Raw genomic sequence first — 19,067 nt, forward strand, 5'->3', positions numbered from 1 at the left:
TGTGTGTGTGAAAATGAGTGTGAGAGTGTGTATAAATGAGTGTGCGATACTGAGAGAGAGAGAGAGAGAGAGCGAGAGCGGGCGCTCCCCTGCTACAGCATAGAGTCTGCTTTCAGGGATCCCAGAGACCCTCCCGCCAGTCCCTTGGGTGCTGCCCCTTAACTCCAAGGTTACCTTTCCACACAGCAACCACCCAGTGACTTCTAATGTTTCACTTGTCCCCTCTTGGCCCTTCTCCTCCCCAAACTCAGTCTGGGGATGCTGCTTTCACATCCCCCCAAAACAGATAAGTTTGGGCAGTAGGTCAGGCGTGAGGCCTCAGGGCCTAGGGCAAGTGCTGCAGACAGAGCCGCCTTAGGAGCAGGAGCAGGAGCCCTGCCCTGTCTCAGTAAACGCCGCCGGCGGGGCCACAGCAAGGCTCTGAGACGGCATCAAACCCCAGCAAGAATCACCGCGTTTTCTCTCTTGCCTTGCAGATGTGTGCACTGAAGGGCACCTTCTGTGGGACCTGCCACCCTCCCGCCTCTCCCCACCCCCGGGCTGCTGTCCCGCATCTGGACTGTCCAGCTCTCAGCCCGGCCCAGGCCTCACTGGTGACCTCTGCCCGCTCTGCTCCCTCCTTTCAGGGTGACTTCTGTTTACCCCAACAGGCCTGTCCATGGTCCTTTTGACTGATGGTGCTGTAGCTCTTTGCCTGATATTAAACACATTTTTGAAGAAACCCGTGTCCATGGATATTTATTTCTAGGAGTTTGTGCTTTGGCATCTTGTATTGTACGTTGCTCGTCTTACATGGTTAGTTTATATAATAAGCTATAGTTGCCTTGGTAATGGAATGGTGACAGGGAGGACATTGTTGGACCAGTAAGTGGACCTCTGGCTCCCTCCCCTCCTCTGACTGCTGGGCTCTCTGGGCTCCTCCTGGCGACCCCCAGCCGCCCCAGCAGCTGCCCTGCGAGGGGAGCCCGGGCTCCACGCAGCCCCCCAGCGCCGCGCGGTGTCAGTGTATTTGCTCTGATTCGCCTCAGAGTTTTGCACTAAGACCCTCCTCCCGCCAGGGGCCAGAGCTGGAGAGACTCGTGCTGCGGGGGGTGGTCCTCGCCCTCAGGAATCGGAAACGTAGCTGCCGCCTTTGCGGAGAGGGGCCCGGTCCCCCTGCCACGGGCTTGCCCTCTTCGGATTCCCCTTGACTGTAAAACAGGATTTCTTTCCATTCCGCTTCACCACCGACTTCCTGAGGGAGCGTGCTGGGCAGCTGAGTGCCTGGAGCCACTCCACGCGTGCGCCCGTGTCCGTGTGCATGGCTGGGGGTGCGTGTGCCCGTGTCCGTGGCTGTGTCCGTGGCTGTGTGCGTGGCTGGGGGGTCTGTGTGCGCTGTGGAACCCCGTGGCGGTGAGGAGCACCCGGTCACCCTGGCAGCCTCTTAACATGGTCTCTTGCTCGTAAGAGTACAAATAAAGCGGTCAATACACACCCAAAAGAGGACTTTCCAATAGCTATGTTCACACATCAACCTATTTTCCTAGAATTTCCTAGAGACCATATGTTTCTTGGGACCATATGCCTGTAAATGAAAGAGATTAAGGTCAGTGTGAACAGATACTGCATCTGGAGCCAGAATTAGCCACCAAGACCACACTTCTCTCTCTGCCTCTGCCCCGCTTTCTGTTATAGGTGCACATGTATAAAGTTTCAATGCACAGGGATGTAATTATATGTAATCCATCAAGTCCCTGAGTCTCCATCAGTCCAGGCTCTCTGTGCGGTTCTGAAGGAAGGTGTGTACTTGCCGTTTGATCTGAGTACTGATGAAGGCGTGGATGGCTACTCCGTGTGCGCCCAGGGCAGGCACCGTTAACGCTGGGAGGCTCTGTGGGTTCACAGAGAATCTCTCTTCAGTTTCTCACAGAGATCCCACGATGCAGGTGTGATTGTTAACCCCACACAGGCTGCGCTCAGGTGGGGGAGCAGAATTCACAGGTGCACCCACACTGCCACCCTGGGAATCCCTGTGGGCGCAGGGAACCAGGGGGTCTCCCTGGGGAAGGAGCATGTGTGCTTCCTGCCGAGGCCTTGGGTGGAGGGATTTGGGAGGCATTTCTGTACCTGTAACGTCTGAGGGCTGAGGGAGCCGGGTCCTTATTTTGCAGTCAGTGTGTGTCTTTGGGAGATGGGTTCGGCGGTACCTTCTGTGGGTTTGTGTCCCAAGAAGCCTTGTGTGAAGCTGATTTAAACAGAGCAAGTCCTGCCTCGCCTCCCACGGGCCACACCATCCACTCTCCATGCTATTCTGGCCCATCGTGACCTTGGATCTCCTGGGCAGTTTGCTGACTGAACTGATTTCACATCAGGTTCCTTAAATCTTCTCTTAATGAAAGCTGGAAGGTGGGAGGTAGCTCTTGCAGTGGTGATCAAGAACCTCTCGACTTCAGATTTAGAAAGAAAACATTGACCAAAATAAGGAATCTACGATGAGGGACTTTTCTAGGACTCTCCAACCCCCCCAATCCTAAACTGTTGCCAAATTCCTGAGTGGATGCTGCCAACTGAGGGTCGTTGGCGCCAGTTCACCACCAACAGGAATCCCCAACTTGGGGAGCAGTGAAGTAGGAAACTTTACTCAGTGCAAACAGCTCAACTGCGAAAACAGCACTGCTGGGAGGCAGTTCTGGTGCCAGCCTCTCTCCGGCAAGACCGCTCTGCCCCGCGCTGGTGCGCGTTGTGCTGGGCTGGTCTGCTCTGGTCCCACCAGGCCCGCCAGGCTCCAGCTCAGCTGGGCACAGTCATCAGCTTCCCAGGGAAGGGAAAGGGAGCTCTCAGAGCCAGAGGGTTGCCAGCTTTGGACAAAAGGCCCCAGCTCTGGCCCCTGATTGGTCCATCATCACTCAAATAAGGACTCCAAATTCTCGAAGTTTGATTGGTCCAAAAGGCATTGTTCTGATTGGCCAGTGTCGAGCTGCCCAGGTTGGCTGCAGCTGCACCGCTCTGCTGGGACGGGAGAGCCCGTCCTGTTGGTCCAGCAGGACTCCAGGACACCTTTCTGTTGGCCGAGCAGGACTCCAGGACACCTTTCTGTTGGCCGAGCAGGACTCCAGGACACCTTTCTGTTGGCCGAGCAGGACTCCAGGACACCTTTCTGTTGGTCCAGCAGGACTCCAGGACACCTTTCTGTTGGCCGAGCAGGACTCCAGGACACCTTTCTGTTGGTCCAGCAGGACTCCAGGACACCTTTCTGTTGGCCGAGCAGGACTCCAGGACACGTTTCTGTTGGTCCAGCAGGACTCCAGGACACCTTTCTGTTGGCTGAGCAGGACTCCAGGACACCTTTCTAAGGGCCTCAGCGGGCAGGACACAGTGTGGGCAGGCAGTTCAGTGCAGGCCTCTCCCTGAAGTGCAGTTTGCATGAGAGGCCCCTGTGTAGAAAAAGCTGCTAGACTTTTTATTTTATTTTTATTTGAGCCCTGTTAGTCACCAGCAACCCTTCTTAGTAGGTGTTTCCTCAGGGCTCACAAAGCTGAATGTTTGATACCTGAACAGAGTCACTTGAAGGCAAATAGTGGCCTGAATTTTAGGTTTATATTTTTCAGTTTGGATCTGTGAAGAGCAAGCCTAAGGGCTGGGGCACAATTTAATCTCACTATATAGGAATTTAATCTGAGTTGTGCAAAGAAACAACAAAAATAATATGACCATTTTCATTTGCACGGTGGCACCATATATCATGTGGTTCACAGTCTTTTTGGGCCCGCATTGGTGCAGCAGGTGATGGTCTGCCTTTTTTGATCTCATCTATTTAGAAGTCTAGACGTGAGAGAGGATGGAGCCTGTGAAGTGACCCCGCTCTCCAACCCCCCTTGAGTCCTGCCTATTTTTCCTGGTCAGAAAATGGAGCCCCTGGAAACGGACTATGTTGGAAGCAGAAGCCAACAAGGAGAAATGAAACCTACACATCCCCTCCATCCCAGGTGACAAGAGTGTCCCCTCACTATTGGTCCTTGGGCCAGCCAGCAGCAGGGCTGTCTTTTTGTTCATTACAGACAAGCTCTGTTTACCTCCCCTCTGGCTCTTTTCTCCTCGGATGTAACAAACCCAGAGTCTGGAGCCTGTGCACAGCAGAGATGGAGGAACCGACTTTTCTTTTCCTTAAGGATTTTTAAATAAAATATTTCAGGAATGTTCCCCAACACAGAGTTAATCGTGGAAAGATCATACTCTTTCCCACTCTCCCTTTCCCTGAAAATTAAAGGAAACCTGTTAGGCCTCCTATTTTGTATTCTTTTAAGCTGGTTTGTCAAGTGCAGCCACAAGAGGAAACACAAGAGAGGGTAAGGCAGGGCAGGATAGGGCAGGATAGGGCAGGATAGGGCAGGGTAAGCCAGGGTAAGATGGGGCAGAGTAGGCCAGGATAGGACAGGGCAGGGGAGGCCAGGGGAGGAAAGGGCAGGATAGGGCAGGGTAGGGTAGGCCAGGCCAGGGGAGAGCAGAGCAGGGTGAGCAGTTTAGGACTGGGTAGGATGAATAATGCCTTTGGGCTCTGGGCTCTAAGTGTGGCCCCTAATTCCCGGATGATGAAGGCGGAGGAATGTTGCCTCATGGGAGCATCAGTCAGCAAGAGAAGGCTGGCTGTGTCAGAGGCCTGCTCTGGGCCCTTTGCATCTCTAAGAATGGCTAACCCCTGAGGGGTGGTCTCTCTCCAGCTAGAAAGGTTTCTAAAACCTCAAAACATCATGATAATACAGAAAATAATTACAGCAACATGTCTGTGTGGCACAGGCCTGTCAAACAGGGCTGCTTTGGAAACCCCGTTGTCTGAACTTATTTTTAGCTGCATCTCTTGAGGCCGGCATCTATAGCTGCGGGATCCTAAAGGGAAAGATTTCCCTGGGAGACGCAGGGGCAGGTGTGCCCTAGGTGTCCAAGCAGCCTGGCTAACGGGCACCACAGTGACTTAGCTGCCATTTTGCAAAGAAAAGTGAACATAGAAGACTGAGGGGAGACCAGGTGTTTGGTCCAGGTTTATGTGATTCCGTGGAGACTAGCGCAAAAAGCGACTACGGCCGAGGTCCGCCTTAAGCTCCCCGGGACCCAGTCCTCCCTGCAGAGAGCACTGCAGCAGCGCTCCGCCCACGGCCTCCAGTCCTCCCGCAGGCCCTCTGGGCGCAGTCTGTGTGCCCTAAAGTCTGTGTGCACAGGGGCCCGGCAGCTCACTCTCTTCCGTCTGCCTGCTCCGGCAGCCTCATCAGGTTCAGATTTGCTCCCGCTGCTCTGTGCGGCCAGGCCCTGTTTTCAGCGCTGAGCACTGCTCAACATGGTCTGTTTAACCACTCACGGCAGGTTTGGGGCATCGTGGTCCCTGCTTTCTGGTCTGATGGTCCCCATTTTGCCCACCCTCAAACTCTTGGTGGATCAGCATTGGTGTCAAGGATTTCAAAGGCCTCTAAGACTATCCTGTCCTGGTGGCCATGTGTGAGAACGTGGACAGGCTCCCAGAGGTCCACGGCTGCAGTTCAGAAAGAGCTCCGTCTCCAAGGACCTCCCTCTGGACCTGGCTTTAGAGCTGTGGGCTCATGGTCTCGTCCCACAACCTGGGCTCCCTGGTCAGGCACATTACTAAACTTCTCTGTGCCCCCATTTTCTCAACTAGAAAACCAGCACAAGTGGGCCAGCCTTCCAGGGAGTGCGGGGGTTAATAAGGCCATGACTGGGGAACACACAGCACAGGCCATGGAGGCTGTCAGCCTGCGGGACCCCCTTTGGTTTTGGGGTTGGGTTTGCTTGCTTGTCTTGTATCCCTGCTTTGCTGTAAGGAAGCAGGAGTCAGTGGAATTGGGCCTTTAATGCTGGTGGTGTTTGCTCTTAGAAGATGCATCTCTCCAGAAAGATAAGTGATGCTTAAATCCGTCAGTGAGGAGAGGTGCACAGGGTGTCCCAGGTCTGTGGATCCCACTTTGCTGGGGCACCTTTCCCGCACCGGGTCAGGGTCAGCCCCTCGGTGGCGCTCTGGTGGTGGCTCCCTGCGGCTGACTGGGCCCATCCTGATTGCCTGAGAACATGGCTCATTTATAAAACTGCACCTGCCTGAAGGAGCCATTATGAGGGTGCTTTCCTCCCTTTGACTGGAGTTTCAGCATCATGAGGCAGTCAAGTTGGGAGCAGAAGACTTTTTCCAACCTAACAGAATTTTAAAGGGGAAAAGAAAATTCATAGAAAGTGTTTGAAAGAATAAAGCAAGTCCCTGATATGTCAGAGACATTGTGACACCACCTGTGACCTTGAGCAAACTTTAAAAATTTGTTATTTAAACCGTGAAGAAGGAGTATTAGCTTCAATATTGCCTCAGTTGGCACTTACTCTGCAGTCCATGCATTCTTAGCAGTCCCAGAAGTTTATCTGTCATTTATGAGGTAACTTTCAGCACAGATAAGGAACCTCTTTTCCAGTTTCTTAATTTTTTTTTATTATGTGAACTTATATGATACTATCTTTTGCATCTGTTTTGTAATAATTAACCAGTGTTTATTGACGCTGACTGTGTCCGCGTGTCGGGGGCATCCTGCAGGTGCCGAGGCTGTGGCAGGACAGTGGCAGGGTGGTGGGCGCTTGGGAAGCTGCTCCGGCATCTCACTGACTCCTCAAGCGGCGCACCGGTTTCAACACTCGAGGCTCCGTCTATGCTCACGGCACCTGCTGCTAGAAGATTTAAGTGGTTCCGACCCATTTCGGTAAAATTACCTTTCAGAAGTCAAGTTTAACGTATTTTCAATACCTGACATTAATGTTAAAGTCTGTTTTGCCGAATGGTTGCTTACACAGGGACCTTTAGATTGCAGGTGCCCGGAGAGTGCCACCTGTTGGCCGTGGACGACACAGGGAAGAAGCCATTTGCTCCAATGTCCCTCCAGACGCTCTGGGCCCCTGGTGCCCTCTCATCCCAAATGGCAGGCTCTGACTCTACCCTGCGGGGTGTCAGGCATTGCCCACCTGTGTCTTGTGGCTTCAGGATGGAGATAATGACCCACTTCATGTGTCCTTGGGAAGGGAGAGAGGCTGTCCCACCATGAGAGTGAGCATCGATGACGCCACTCAGTGTTACATCCTTGGTTAGGCAGGCCTTCAGGCGTCTCCAAATGGGCCTCTTTCTATTGTCACTGTCATCACTGGAGCCTGGACTCATCCCCCGCCCTCTGTTTTCCAGCCTCCCTGTGTCCAGCGCACAGCTGCTGAAATGAAGTCCATTCACTTCTATTTCTATCGTGTCAGCCTTCCTTACAGGGCCTATGCTTTGCCCTCACCAGGCAATCTCTGAATGCTTTTCAGACCCAGGTCTGAATTCCTAACTGCTCCACGTGTTTTTCACGTCTCTGCAATCTGGCCCCAGTTTGCCATTTCCTGGCATACCCGCTGCCCCTGAGGCCCTCCTCCCACTCCCGCCACCGTGTCATGCTCCTGTGTGGTCCCAGTTCCGCCTTGCATTTTCTCATGAGGTCTTCTTCCACCACCCTGGGTCTTCAGCTCCTTTTCCCCTGACTGAAGGACGGAATTGCACTCGGGTAATTAACAGTCCACGACGCACTATGTCTGTGGTCTTTTCCAGACGCTCCACATGCTGTCGGTCTCCTGTGTCACTCTGCAGGTTGCTTGAGAACGCAGACTGTCCCGTTGTCTTGTTTTCTCACGGTAGACAGGGCTGTGATGGATTTGGGGTGGGGATGACACAGGAAGATCAAGGACAGCTCCTGGGGGTGGGGCAGGGGGACCCGTGGACCTTGGTCTTGTTTTCTGCCATGAGAAGGAGGGGAGGAGTGTTTTTGGTGGAGACAATCTAGGCTGGTTGGAAAGCGTTCAGTCTGGGAGGGCTTTAAGACAGTGAAGTGGAGCTGTCAGTCGGGGGTGTGATTGTCTGAGGCCTGGTACTCTGGGGAATAAAGACAAGTGAGCATTTGTAGGTGAGACACCTCAGGATGGGAGTGGTGGAGGTCTCTACCAGTGAAATGGGACTAAAGTCCAATGGGGAATGGCCCCAGCAGTCCTGAGGCTCATGCCACCCACATAGGGCTGGGGAAGATGAGATGAGGCCGGGAATCTACTCTGCTGCTGTTTACCCAGAGAGAAGGTATAACAAGACGAGGCTGGGAATTGTGGAGAGGATTTCTTTGGTGAGGGTCCCGTGCCCTGTAATCTCTACCCCAAACTTCAGACAGAGGGAGGGTGCTCAGGGGATCACCCAGACTCTAGTGCAGACAGAGGGAGGGTGCTCAGGGGATCACCCAGACTCTAGTGCAGACAGAGGGAGGGTGCTCAGGGGATCACCCAGACTCTAGTGCAGACAGAGGGAGGGTGCTCAGGGGATCACCCAGAATCTAGTGCAGACAGAGGGAGGGTGCTCAGGGGATCACTCAGACTTTAGCATGTGCCACCCACAGTCTGGGGGCCTAGTGGACCAATGGCCTCACTGCGGTGAAGTCTGAAGCAGAATTGGGTGTGTTTGGGGAGAAATTGCCTCCTGCTTGCATCCAGGCAGAGATTCCAGGGGCACCCTCTGTGGGCCATGAGCCCATTGCATCCACCCAGGAGGGCTTTGTGCTAGATACTGGGGCTGTGTCAACAGCAAGAGGCCGGAGCTGCCCCTCAGTGTGGACACTGGGAAGGAACCAGGTGTGGCACAGGCACCGGAGTCTTCCCAGGGGGCAGGGTCTTCAGAGAGGCAAGGAGAGTGCCTGTGAGACAAGTGCTGCAAACCCCAGCCAGGCCCCAGGGCCCAGCGCCGGGGCTGGAGGTGCCTCCTGTGCCGGACCTCTCCTTCCTGTATCCCACCCCACCCAGGCCAAGTGTCAGACGCCGCAGCTGGAGGTGGGAGACACATCCTTCTGAGGCCACAGGGAGGTCTCTGCCCCAGGCTGCTCAGAAGGAGGGAGGTTTCCACTGTTGTGCTGGGACCCGGCATTTTTATAGTGAAAATAGGGAAATGAAGAACACTGTAGGTGGTCAAGGACGTTTTCTTGTCTGCGAGTCAATGTTCTGGGTGAGCTCTGCACAGCTTAGAGGCTGTGGCACGGAGAAGGCGAAACACTGGCCAGAGCCCCCAGGAGGCAGAGGGCGGCGGAGGAGCACGGGGCCAAAAGCCAAGAAGCGTGTCACGGGGGCGAGGACAGCAGGTCGCCCTTGACTTGATGCCATCGAGGCTGTCGGTGCTCCTTCAGGGGCAGCTTGTGAGAACTAGAGCAGCGGGGAGGGGGCTGAGGAGAACAGGGGACCCGAGTGGGCAGAGGGCACCATCAGCTGCACTGTGCCGGCCCATTTATGGAGGTTCCATTAGTCCGTGAACTGGCCCTGTGATCGACCTCGATTGTCCCCACCAGTCTTCCGGGGACCTCGCTGCAGGCAGTGGTGGTGCCGGCGGGGCCCAAGCTTGTCTGCGGGTGTACTTGGAAGGTGTATGGGAAGCGGAGCTGCTGCACCAGAGGAGCTGTGCGTTCTCCTGTTGTTGGGACCTGACCAACCTGCCCCCGCGGAGACGGTGCCGCATTGCCTCCTCACGCATGTAGTCTTAGCAAGCATGAATACTTGGCTGTGAAAAGAGGGCTTTTAGTGTAGGCTTTAATTTGTGTATTTATGATGAGTGAAGCTGAGCACCTTTTCATATTTTTAAGAACCTTTTGTATTTTCTGTGAGCTCTTTTTTCATGCTTTTCGCCTATTTCCATTAAGTTTTGATGTTTTCCTGACTGATTTTTATCAGAGCAAGGATCTCTTTAAGAAATGTTACCGTTTTTTCCTTGTGTATAAAGTGTTATTTTCATGCTCTTGTGTCGGTATATTCTTCTGTGGTTTCTGGATTTTGTATCATCTTTTCACTCAAAGATTAAAAAATGTCCTCCCAGTTTTATTTTAGTACTTTTACAGTTTCATTACAAATAAATTTGTGATCTATGTAGAATTTATTTGCATATGAAGCACAAGATAGGACCCCCACCTCCTTTCCCTTGGATAACTGCCAGTCACTCAAATGCCCCTGACTGGGCCCCTCTTTCCCCCTCCTGACAGTGTTACCACATGTGCTTCTGTAGGGGAGGAAAAACATTTTTGCTTTGCCCTCCTACGTGCTCTGGGTTAGGCCCTGCAGAGCCGACAGAAGGCAGGTTGACAGTGATAATGCAGCCGGTGCACGTGAGCCAGGGCGACAGTGATGAGGCGCTGAGAGCGTTTAGAACTTAGGCTCCTATACGGCTTGACCAAAGAGCCACCGATCTGCACAGAGGAGACAGGACAGAGGAGGGGCGCTCGGGCGTGTGGGCAGCGGGCTGTGGGAAGGTGGGCGTGGGGGGGCCCGCGGAAGGTGAGGGCTCCTGCAAGGTTTCCCCTGCGGACCCCTCTGCTTTCTCGGGGCTGGTCCGGGTCTAGGGCTTCCTGGTAGAGAGCAGGGGTGCGCCTCCACAAATTTATGTCCTGCTTTTAGGCAAATAGGGGAGATCACAGGGCTTCCTTGAATCTGCTGCTTCTCAGTTGCCTTCAGCTTAAAATAATCTTTATGCCAAAGCGGCCTGTTTGAGGGTGACCAGCTCCGATCCCCTTTGCCACATGCATCTGTCCTTCTCGCCGGCCCATGAAATTGATCCCACTTTGCTGTCGTGTTTGTTTGCTGCCCCTCCCTCCCTCAGTCTAATCTCATGAGTGCGGAAATCACCACAGTCCTTTTTTAATTGTTTGAGTCTGTGCAGAGTGTGTGTGTGTGTGTGTGTCTTGTTGGCAGCAATGAGATGGACGAGTGAGGAGAAAGATGGTGCTACAGGATTTCAAAGATCCCAGTTACAAAATCCTACGTTCCAATGAAAATGTTACGAGAGGTGAGCGGTCCTGGCTCTAACGATGATCATTTTAGCTGAGTAGAGGAAGATGGTGATATCATGAAAACTGGGGGTCAGCATTGGGGATTACTTTCAGATAATTGTGACGGTGCCAAATAGTTCATCTTCTATTGACTGAGCTCGGAGCTCATGGTTTGGCTTAACAAAATGGGATTGTACTGAACAGAATGTTAAGGAGCAATCTCTATTATTAAAAACAGGGCAAAATTGCTACCTGAGACTCACACAGGGATTAAATGGAATTACACAGAGCTAAATAACTATTGCTAAATGAACAAACTGAAACAGCACTGCTCACCAAAATGCAGGTACTACACAGTAAGGAGGGACCCTGAGAATTGTGAGTTTAAAATTAGACTTCAGAGTTAAAGTTACTAATTTCATTCATCTAACCACTGCAATTACTAATATTTACATCCCATTTCTATTTCAGATAGAAATAGATACCACCAGTCTGATTAAAATGAGAACCACACACATATGCTATCATTTGAACATTGGCAACAAATCTACACCAATGAGAAGGGAGAGCATTTAGGGGGTTCTTAGGGCTTCCTGACTCCATGCGCTCTGAGTAGTTTCCCGAATTTCTTATGTTTGCACATTTTATAAGGACAAAAGACTGAGTCTCTCGCTCTGCCCTGAAATGCTTGCCTGCCTCCCTGTGGGAGGACTAGTTCTGCAGAACGTGTTTATTATTCTCAGGGTCTTCTCCACAATCCTGTTCTTAATGATCTCTTGCTGTTTCCACCTCCCTCTCCCAGGCACATTAGTAGCCAGCCCACCGCCCAAGCCCTGTGGTGGCCTGACTAGCTTAGACTTTGGAGGGCCTCTAACCTGAATCACATTTTTTCTGGGAAACTGTCACCCAAGACTGTCATCCCCCTTCTTATCTTTCATGTCTGTGGATGGAAAAAGAAACCGGATGCTTATGAAGGGTATATAAGAAATGACTTACGGGTGACTTGCTATCATAAAATGTTTTTCCAGCCTGCTGGGACCATGAGAGAATTAGCTGCTTTGCTTAGCTAAATACATCACTTAATATACCGAGTACAGCAGAGAGATGCACCGAGTTTTAAAGACGGAAGCAGGGGCAATGCAGGTACTGGGGTTTGTGCAGCTGTTTAAGGGGACAGCTTGACCTTCAATAGGAATTTACTTTTAGAAAGTACTTGGGATGGTTATTTTCATGGAACCACAGTAAGAATATTATTATAAAATAAATGGCTAAATATAAACTTTAAAGTCACTTATTTATTTTAAGTAAATTTTTTCTGAGTCATGGTGATTCATAGTCTAGGGTTTTCATGGGCTCTGAACTTTTAGAATAGTATTTCTTTCTCCGCTCTCTACAGTAAATTTAAAGGCACATGTAAAGCTTATCTTTATAGTCTCTTTCCTAATTTGACAAGGTCGTATTTCTCTTCAAAGCAATGCACTGTGATGGTGACTTTTTCTGGATGATAGAAGATACTTTCGAGACATGTGCAGCTGAGAAAGCTGGTGGGGTCCGGAGGACGCACTGCCTTCTGTGTCGCTGGGTGTGCCTGAGCCCGGTTTACGTCTCTGTGCTCTTACTATTTTGTCTTTCCCCGAGTGAGAGTGGGAGTGGGCGTGGGAGTGGGCATGGGAGTGGGAGTGGGAGTGTGAGGCTCACCCCGCCTCCTTCTAGCTCTTAACTTCAGCCGATCTGCCGTCATTATCTCTGAGGCTGAGTCACCAGTTGAGCTGCCGGGGCCACTTCCCCCTTCACCCGAGGCCCGGCCTCCAGCGTGTGGACAGCAGCAGCCCCCTCCCGTCTCCCTTTTTTTTCCCTGTTAATCTGCAGCCAAGGATATTTTTTCCATTGATTTTTAGACAGAGTGGGAGGGAGGGAGGGAGGGAGGGAGGGAGGGAGGGAGGGGAAGAGAGAAAGGGAGGGAGAAACATCCATGTGAGAGACACATCAATTGGTTGTCTCCCATACACACCCCGACTGGGACCGGGATAGAACCTGCAACCCAGGAACGTGCCCTTGACGGGGAATTGAATGTGCAGCCTTCAGTGCGTGGGCCGGTGCTCTAACCACTGCTCCACACTGCCAGGGCTGGCCGGCTTTTGCACATTTCCCCTCTGCTCCTGTGCTCTTCTGCCCCGGGCAGACCTGGGGGTCAGACTCCTCCTGCAGCCTGTCCTCCTGTCAGGTCCCCTCAATACCTAGGACGCTCACTGCCTTCTTCAGAACAGTGTCCGAGCCACCAGCAGCAGGGTAGACAGAGAAGACAGGCACGTCTGCCGTCCTGGGGTTCATGGGGCTCTTTTATCCAATGAGTGTGGAGAGAAAGATGAAGTTATTTTGAAAGAACTGACATTGGCTACAGATAGAGGGGGGTGAGAGGAGGCAAGGTGGGGACAGCTCTGGGACAGGTGCAGAGTCCTCTGGGTTTGTCGTGGCAACAGTCGGAAAGTTCACGCGTGAGCAGCGTGTGGTGGAGTCTGGCAGTCGGCTGTTCTCTCCAAATAAGAGCTGAAACAGTCACCAACATTGACCCAAAGCTTGCGCACGCATTCAAGAATGGGAGCAGCGTTAGTAGGGTTTGGCCCGGGGCACTTACCTCTTTCTCCCACCCGACGGCCTGCTGCCGTTTAATCCCGGACGTCTCAGACCCTCTCTCTTGTCACCGGGAGTAACACTCAGAGGACCGCATTTCTTTCTCTCCCATTCTGACTCACTCAGAAGGCTCTCGATCAATGCGGTGCTTGGCTGAGAGTCGGCCCTGTGCCATCGCTGTGAACAGAACGTCCAGAGAGAACATTTCAGGGAACCGAGTCTCTGAAACGGAATCTTAATCAAACATAAGACAAAACAGAAACTGAAGCAACGGGTGGCACTGACACACACACAGCACACGTTAGGATGCAGCCACCCGGAAAGAACTGGGCCACTGCCAGTGAGGTTCAAGATAATCTGATTGTGTTTTGCTTAGAGGAGGAGCTGGGGGCCTCCTGAGCTGGCAGGTCCACTTCCCTTACGCAGGCGATGGTCCCCCCAGGTTTACATAACCCACAGGGCGTCTGGGTTATGTGATCCTGACTGACATGATAACATGGATCTCTCTTCCTGTCCCTCAGGGAAGCCATCAGCCGCGTTTGCGAAGCTGTCCCAGGCACCAAGGGAGCCCTCAGGAAGAGAAAGGTACTGTCCTCTCGGCTCTGGTCTAACTGTGTCTCCTCTGCTCCTTTGCTCTGTGTCACCACTCAGCACCTTTAATTACACACGTGGTTCGGTTCTCTTCCCAAGGTCTGGCGTTTGTCACTTTTTCTTTTTGGCCCAGGGAGAACCAAAAAGCATCCCTTGTTTAAAGGGGGAACTTGCAAGGGCTCTTGTCACTTTTAAAAACAGAAAGGGCTTAGATTCCCTTTCTCTGGTTGACGAGGACAGTTGGCTATTGCTGCCAACCCAAATTCAATACCCTGGCTACTCACTGTGGGCCTAAATGTGAAGACAATGATGACAACCACCTTGTAAAACAGGGCCAGGCATTCTTCTAAGCCTAGAGTCAATGATCCACTTCATTAGAACAATTCTCTGCAGGGGACGCCGTCAGCAGTGTGCTGGTAAAAATTTAACGGCTGTCTTTCAAGGGTGGGGGACTGAGAAGCGCTGATTTGTAGCAGTGCCAGTTTCTGTGGTGTAAATACTTCCACCTTGGCCAGTGTCAAGCTCTAACGTGTCCCTAAATGGAGTTGGGAGAGATGTGCTGACCCATTATACAGTATCTCCACCACACAGGTGACCCGGGTACAATGACACAAATAGCCTGAACTGCACAAATAGTTCATGCAGCAAAAATGAGGATGTGATGAGTTTTGAGTATTTATTGTTCTTTTAAATGTAATTTATTTAATTTCAAGTTTTCATAATTAACGTTTAATAGCAGCTGTTTTTAATGACCAGCTCATAATATTCCTATACATTTCATAATTATCTCTCATTAGCTAGCACAAGCAGTTCTAGAGCACTGTTGGGTATCTCTGGGTATACAGAGATAAAAACTGAGGCACGGAGAGGAGAGCCCATGATGCAAGTAGGTGGTGAGGCCAAACTCCGGCCCAGACTGCTTGGCTCTAGGGCTGGAGCTTGGCCAGTCCCTGTACTCTACTTTTTCATCTTGAGGTATTTGGACCAAAAAGAAAAAAAAAAAAACTGAATTAAGAGGAAGTTTAGGAAAACTCTTTACTTAAGTGTCGTTAACACAAAACTAAATACCCACCATCAGGGCTTCTCTGTGCCTGGTTTGAATGTGGGAGTATTCCTCTGTGTGTGGCTCTGAATTTGCCCTGAGGCTAAGGTTTGGGGCAGCCTGTGAGTCATTTCTGTCTTCCCAGCTTGGGGACATTTGTGACCAAAAGGGCAACTGAGTTTCAGGCAGAGAACTTTGGATGACGCTCAGATGTGCTGGCCTGTGTTCTGGATTACTCAAGATTCTGGAGTAACGCTTGGTTTCCCAGTCATTTCACAGGGGACGTGGGAAACCAAGCGTTACTCCAGAATCTTGAGTATGGGAACTAGGAGGGTGTCTGAGAACAGAGCCAGGTGGCATCTGACCCGCAAGTCTTGGGGTACCCTCCTGGTTCTCTGGGTGCAAGTGATTGAAAGGCTGCTGGCTGCTAGGCTCCACCCCCAGGTATATTCAATCAGGGCCCAGGCTGCTTTATCTTTGAATAGCTCTGGCAGGAGATTCACAAGCTATGCCGCTGGGTTAAGAACTAGGCTTGATTAGCATATCAAAGGGGGGGTGTTCTTACCTGAAGAGGAAGGTTGGGGGATTAGCAATGGACAGAGACAAGTGCCCATGCGGGCACCCAGAGCAGAGGTGCCTGGCTGGACAATGCCTCCCATCAGTCCCTGTGCCAAGAATGTTTCTTATGGGCTGATGGATGCACCAGTTAGAGCCAACAGAGTCTGTCCATTCTGTGCTGGCTCCAGGCGCGTTGTATTTCCAGTTGGACCATCCATGTGCGCCCTGACCGGAGGATGTGCCGGCCAAAGCATTCGTGTTCCATTCCTTCAGCAAAGAGCATTCTCAAGACTCGGAGGGGATTGCTCATAGGCCCCTGAGCTGGGCTGGTTTAGTCTGGCCCTGACTAGTGTGGCTCTTGGTGGGATGAAGCTGGTTTCTGAGTGTGCGAAGCTGCAGGCCCTGGCCTGTGGCCCCTTCTCCAGGCTTAGGAGTCACACCGTGAGACGCATCCTGATGTGCGCTGCCTGGAACACTGATCCCGCCTTCCGCTCGTCTTGGTGTGTGCACAGATATTTACATTCCCGCATTGTGCATTCTAGGATCTTCGTGTTAGTGTCAACGCCCCCCTCCCCACCTTATTCAAAGCAGTTTTCTTCATGTGCCTGATGCGGGTGGGAAGGTGGAGGCTTAGGGGTGTAGGAGAGGAACAACAGAGTGGCCCCGACAGTGTGGTCTCCAGTGACTCAAAAGCTAAAATAATGCTGCTTGATTTCACAGCCTCCAAACAAAATGCTGTCCAGCATCTTGGGCAAGAGTAACCTCCAGTTTGCAGGAATGAGCATCTCCCTGACCATATCCACTGCCAGCCTGAACCTGCGGACCCCGGACTCAAAACAGGTCTGTAGGCGCTCAGGCCCCTGCCCTGCTTAGGGCCCCCACATGACGGGTGTTCCATGCGCTCCCCACTTCCAGCTTTACCAGGTCTGTGTGGAGCACATGTGTGTAAAACCTTCATGAGTCTGCAAACTTTGATTGGTTACTTTGAAGGGTCACCAACAGGATGATAGATGGAATTGGCTCTCTTTAATTCTTTTATAAATTATCTTTTTTTGAGGGTAATGCATGAAGTCATTGATTTACTTACAAAGAGGTGTTCGTATGTGTAAGTCTCCTCTTAATGTCCTTGCCCTTTTTGTTTTCTCTTACACCATATTCCATTGGTTCACCAGTCCACATTTTATTATCTTTGAAATGAATGGCATGTCGTGGTTTAATTGACATTATTCCTTTTTCTCAGCCGGTCGTTATTTTGGAGCCTCTCACATTTGATAGTGGTTAAGGCTCAGGTGACACGGTGCATCCATGGCCCCCACATGCCAGGAGTTTGCTGCTGAGGGAGGCGGCCCAGCGATGGTGTTAATTGAGGCGGATTCCGTGTAGGGTGGTTGGGCCTCTCTTCAGTGCCTACCTTTCAGGTTTCTCTGGTCCGTAGCTCCTTCAGCTAGAAAAATGGTTATATGATATCATTATACAGCCTGATTGATCATTCCCTGGAAGGCCTTACTTCCAATGTTGCTGGTGGAAATGAGGTCCTTGCGGCGTCGCAAGAAAAGCACTTCAGGGATCACGCATTGGGAGGATGAGGGATAGTGGTAAGATTTATTGGGGCAGAAATAAAAGACTGCCCCCAGGTTCCCGGCGTCTCATCGCCATCCGTCCCGCTGTGGAAGCCTTGTCTTCGTCAACCCAGGGGAAGGCCAGGGCCCAGCATCAGCAGGACTAGTTCAGTCCAGTCCAGGCCAAGCTGAGCGCAGCCCCGTCTCCACCCCCACTCCACTAGCCTAGTCTTCGTTCCCAGGTGTGCCTCTTCCCCAGGGATGCTTGTCAAAAAAAAAAAAAAAATAAAATAAAATAATAAAATAAAATAAAAGGGTGGGATCTGGAGAGTATTATGCTAAATGAAATAAACCAGTGAGAGAAAGACAAGTATCACATTATCTCACTCATATGTGGAATCTAATGAACAAAATAAACTGATGAACAGAATAGGTCCAGAGACACAGAAGCATGGAACAGACTGAGGGGCCTCAGAGGGAAGGCGGGGGTGGGGGAGGGGTGGGAGAGATCAGTCAAAGGACTTCTGTGCATAAATGCACAACCCATGGACACAGACAATAGCACAGTAGGCTCGGGGCGGGGGGCAGGTGCAGGTGGAAGGGGTCAAAGGGGGAAAAAAGGGGACATATGTAATACTCTGAACAATAAAGATAAATTTAAAAATGAATAAATAAATTAGAGGCACTTGTTTAACGTCATGGCTCAAATGTGCATGTGAGCAGCTGCCCTGGATACCAGCGGGTGAACATGCTGTAACCGGAAGGCCTTGGCCGCTGTGCTCAGCCTGGGCCTGCGCTGCTGGCGGCGTGAGCTGAAATCAGACGCATCCACACTGCGCAGGACGGTCAGGCCACGGCCCTATGGGCGACACACTCCCCGACTCTGGCAGTGTGGCACCAGGAATGCCCAGGGTACTTTTATGTTGCTAACATATTCTTATTTATGAATTTCCAAATTCCCCAGATAAGCAAGCAGCATTTCCAGCTCCATTTAGTTCTCCACCCCACCTACCCCACCCGAGATGTTGAAATAAATTCTAGATTCAGAATAGAAGCAAGAGGCCATGTCTGGGCTTTGGTTTGACGTACTGGATGCCACTTCTAGCCCTATTCCTTTGTCCTTACTCCAAGGATGGATGATCCCTTATCTTTTCTCAATGGTACTTCTAAGGGATGGTTGACCTGTCATTTAAGTGGTGGATTAAGTAACTTCAACAGGCTCAGACTCTCTCTGGAGCTGCCTCAAGGCTGAGACCCGTGGTTGCTGACAGAGGTTGGTCCCCTCAGCTCTGCACTCATATGGGCACATCCACTCTTATTCTATGTGTCTGTTGGACCATTTGTTTCTGGAATCATCAAACCCTGGTCCTCAATTCTGCGAGATCTTATCTCCTAATTTCCCTTTTACCTAATTCCCCACCTCAAAGAGAAGCAAACTCAGAAAGAGCAGCCAGGATGGGGCAGCCGCAGGTGGCCCTCCCCGTCGGGGCTGGGGGCTGGGTGGGTGCGCCGGTTCTCATTTCCTGCCCTTGGTTTAGGCGGGTGGGAGCGAGTCCCGGGGGATGCCGGCTCGGACAGCATGAGCACGGTCTCAGGCGGGTTTGATGGGAGCCGAGGTTCGCATCCTCTGGCTCTCCCGCCTGGCCTGGCTGAGCTCAGGGCCCGGCTGCAGCAAGCTGAGGGCCAGCCGAGAGGACACTCCCCCCACTGCCGACGGGCAGCAGAAAGGCAGGGCCCGCTCCCCTCTGCAGGGCTCTCAGGGAGAAGAAAAAGATGAAACAGCCTCAGAGCGAAGACGCGGGCTTGCCGTTAGTCAGCTCTCCCTTTCAGTTCTCTCAGCCAAAGGGGTGCCATACGCTC

The 19,067-nt window shown here is 51.8% G+C and overlaps 1 protein-coding gene across 3 annotated transcripts in view; it reads left to right on the forward strand.

Moving 5' to 3' along the window:
• SHC3 (SHC adaptor protein 3) overlaps window positions 1-19,067 on the forward strand; it is a 116,431-nt gene that overhangs the window by 55,636 nt on the left and 41,728 nt on the right. For all 3 annotated transcript variants that reach the window (XM_087822527.1, XM_087822529.1, XM_087822528.1), the window contains exons 3-4: window positions 13,979-14,042; window positions 16,369-16,488. In XM_087822527.1, the coding sequence (XP_087678653.1) occupies window positions 13,979-14,042; window positions 16,369-16,488 (184 nt within the window). The remainder of the gene's footprint in view (window positions 1-13,978; window positions 14,043-16,368; window positions 16,489-19,067) is intronic.

Source organism: Miniopterus natalensis, chromosome 12 (genome assembly GCF_054644295.1).
Source record: "Miniopterus natalensis isolate mMinNat1 chromosome 12, mMinNat1.hap1, whole genome shotgun sequence".
NCBI lineage: Eukaryota > Metazoa > Chordata > Mammalia > Chiroptera > Miniopteridae > Miniopterus > Miniopterus natalensis.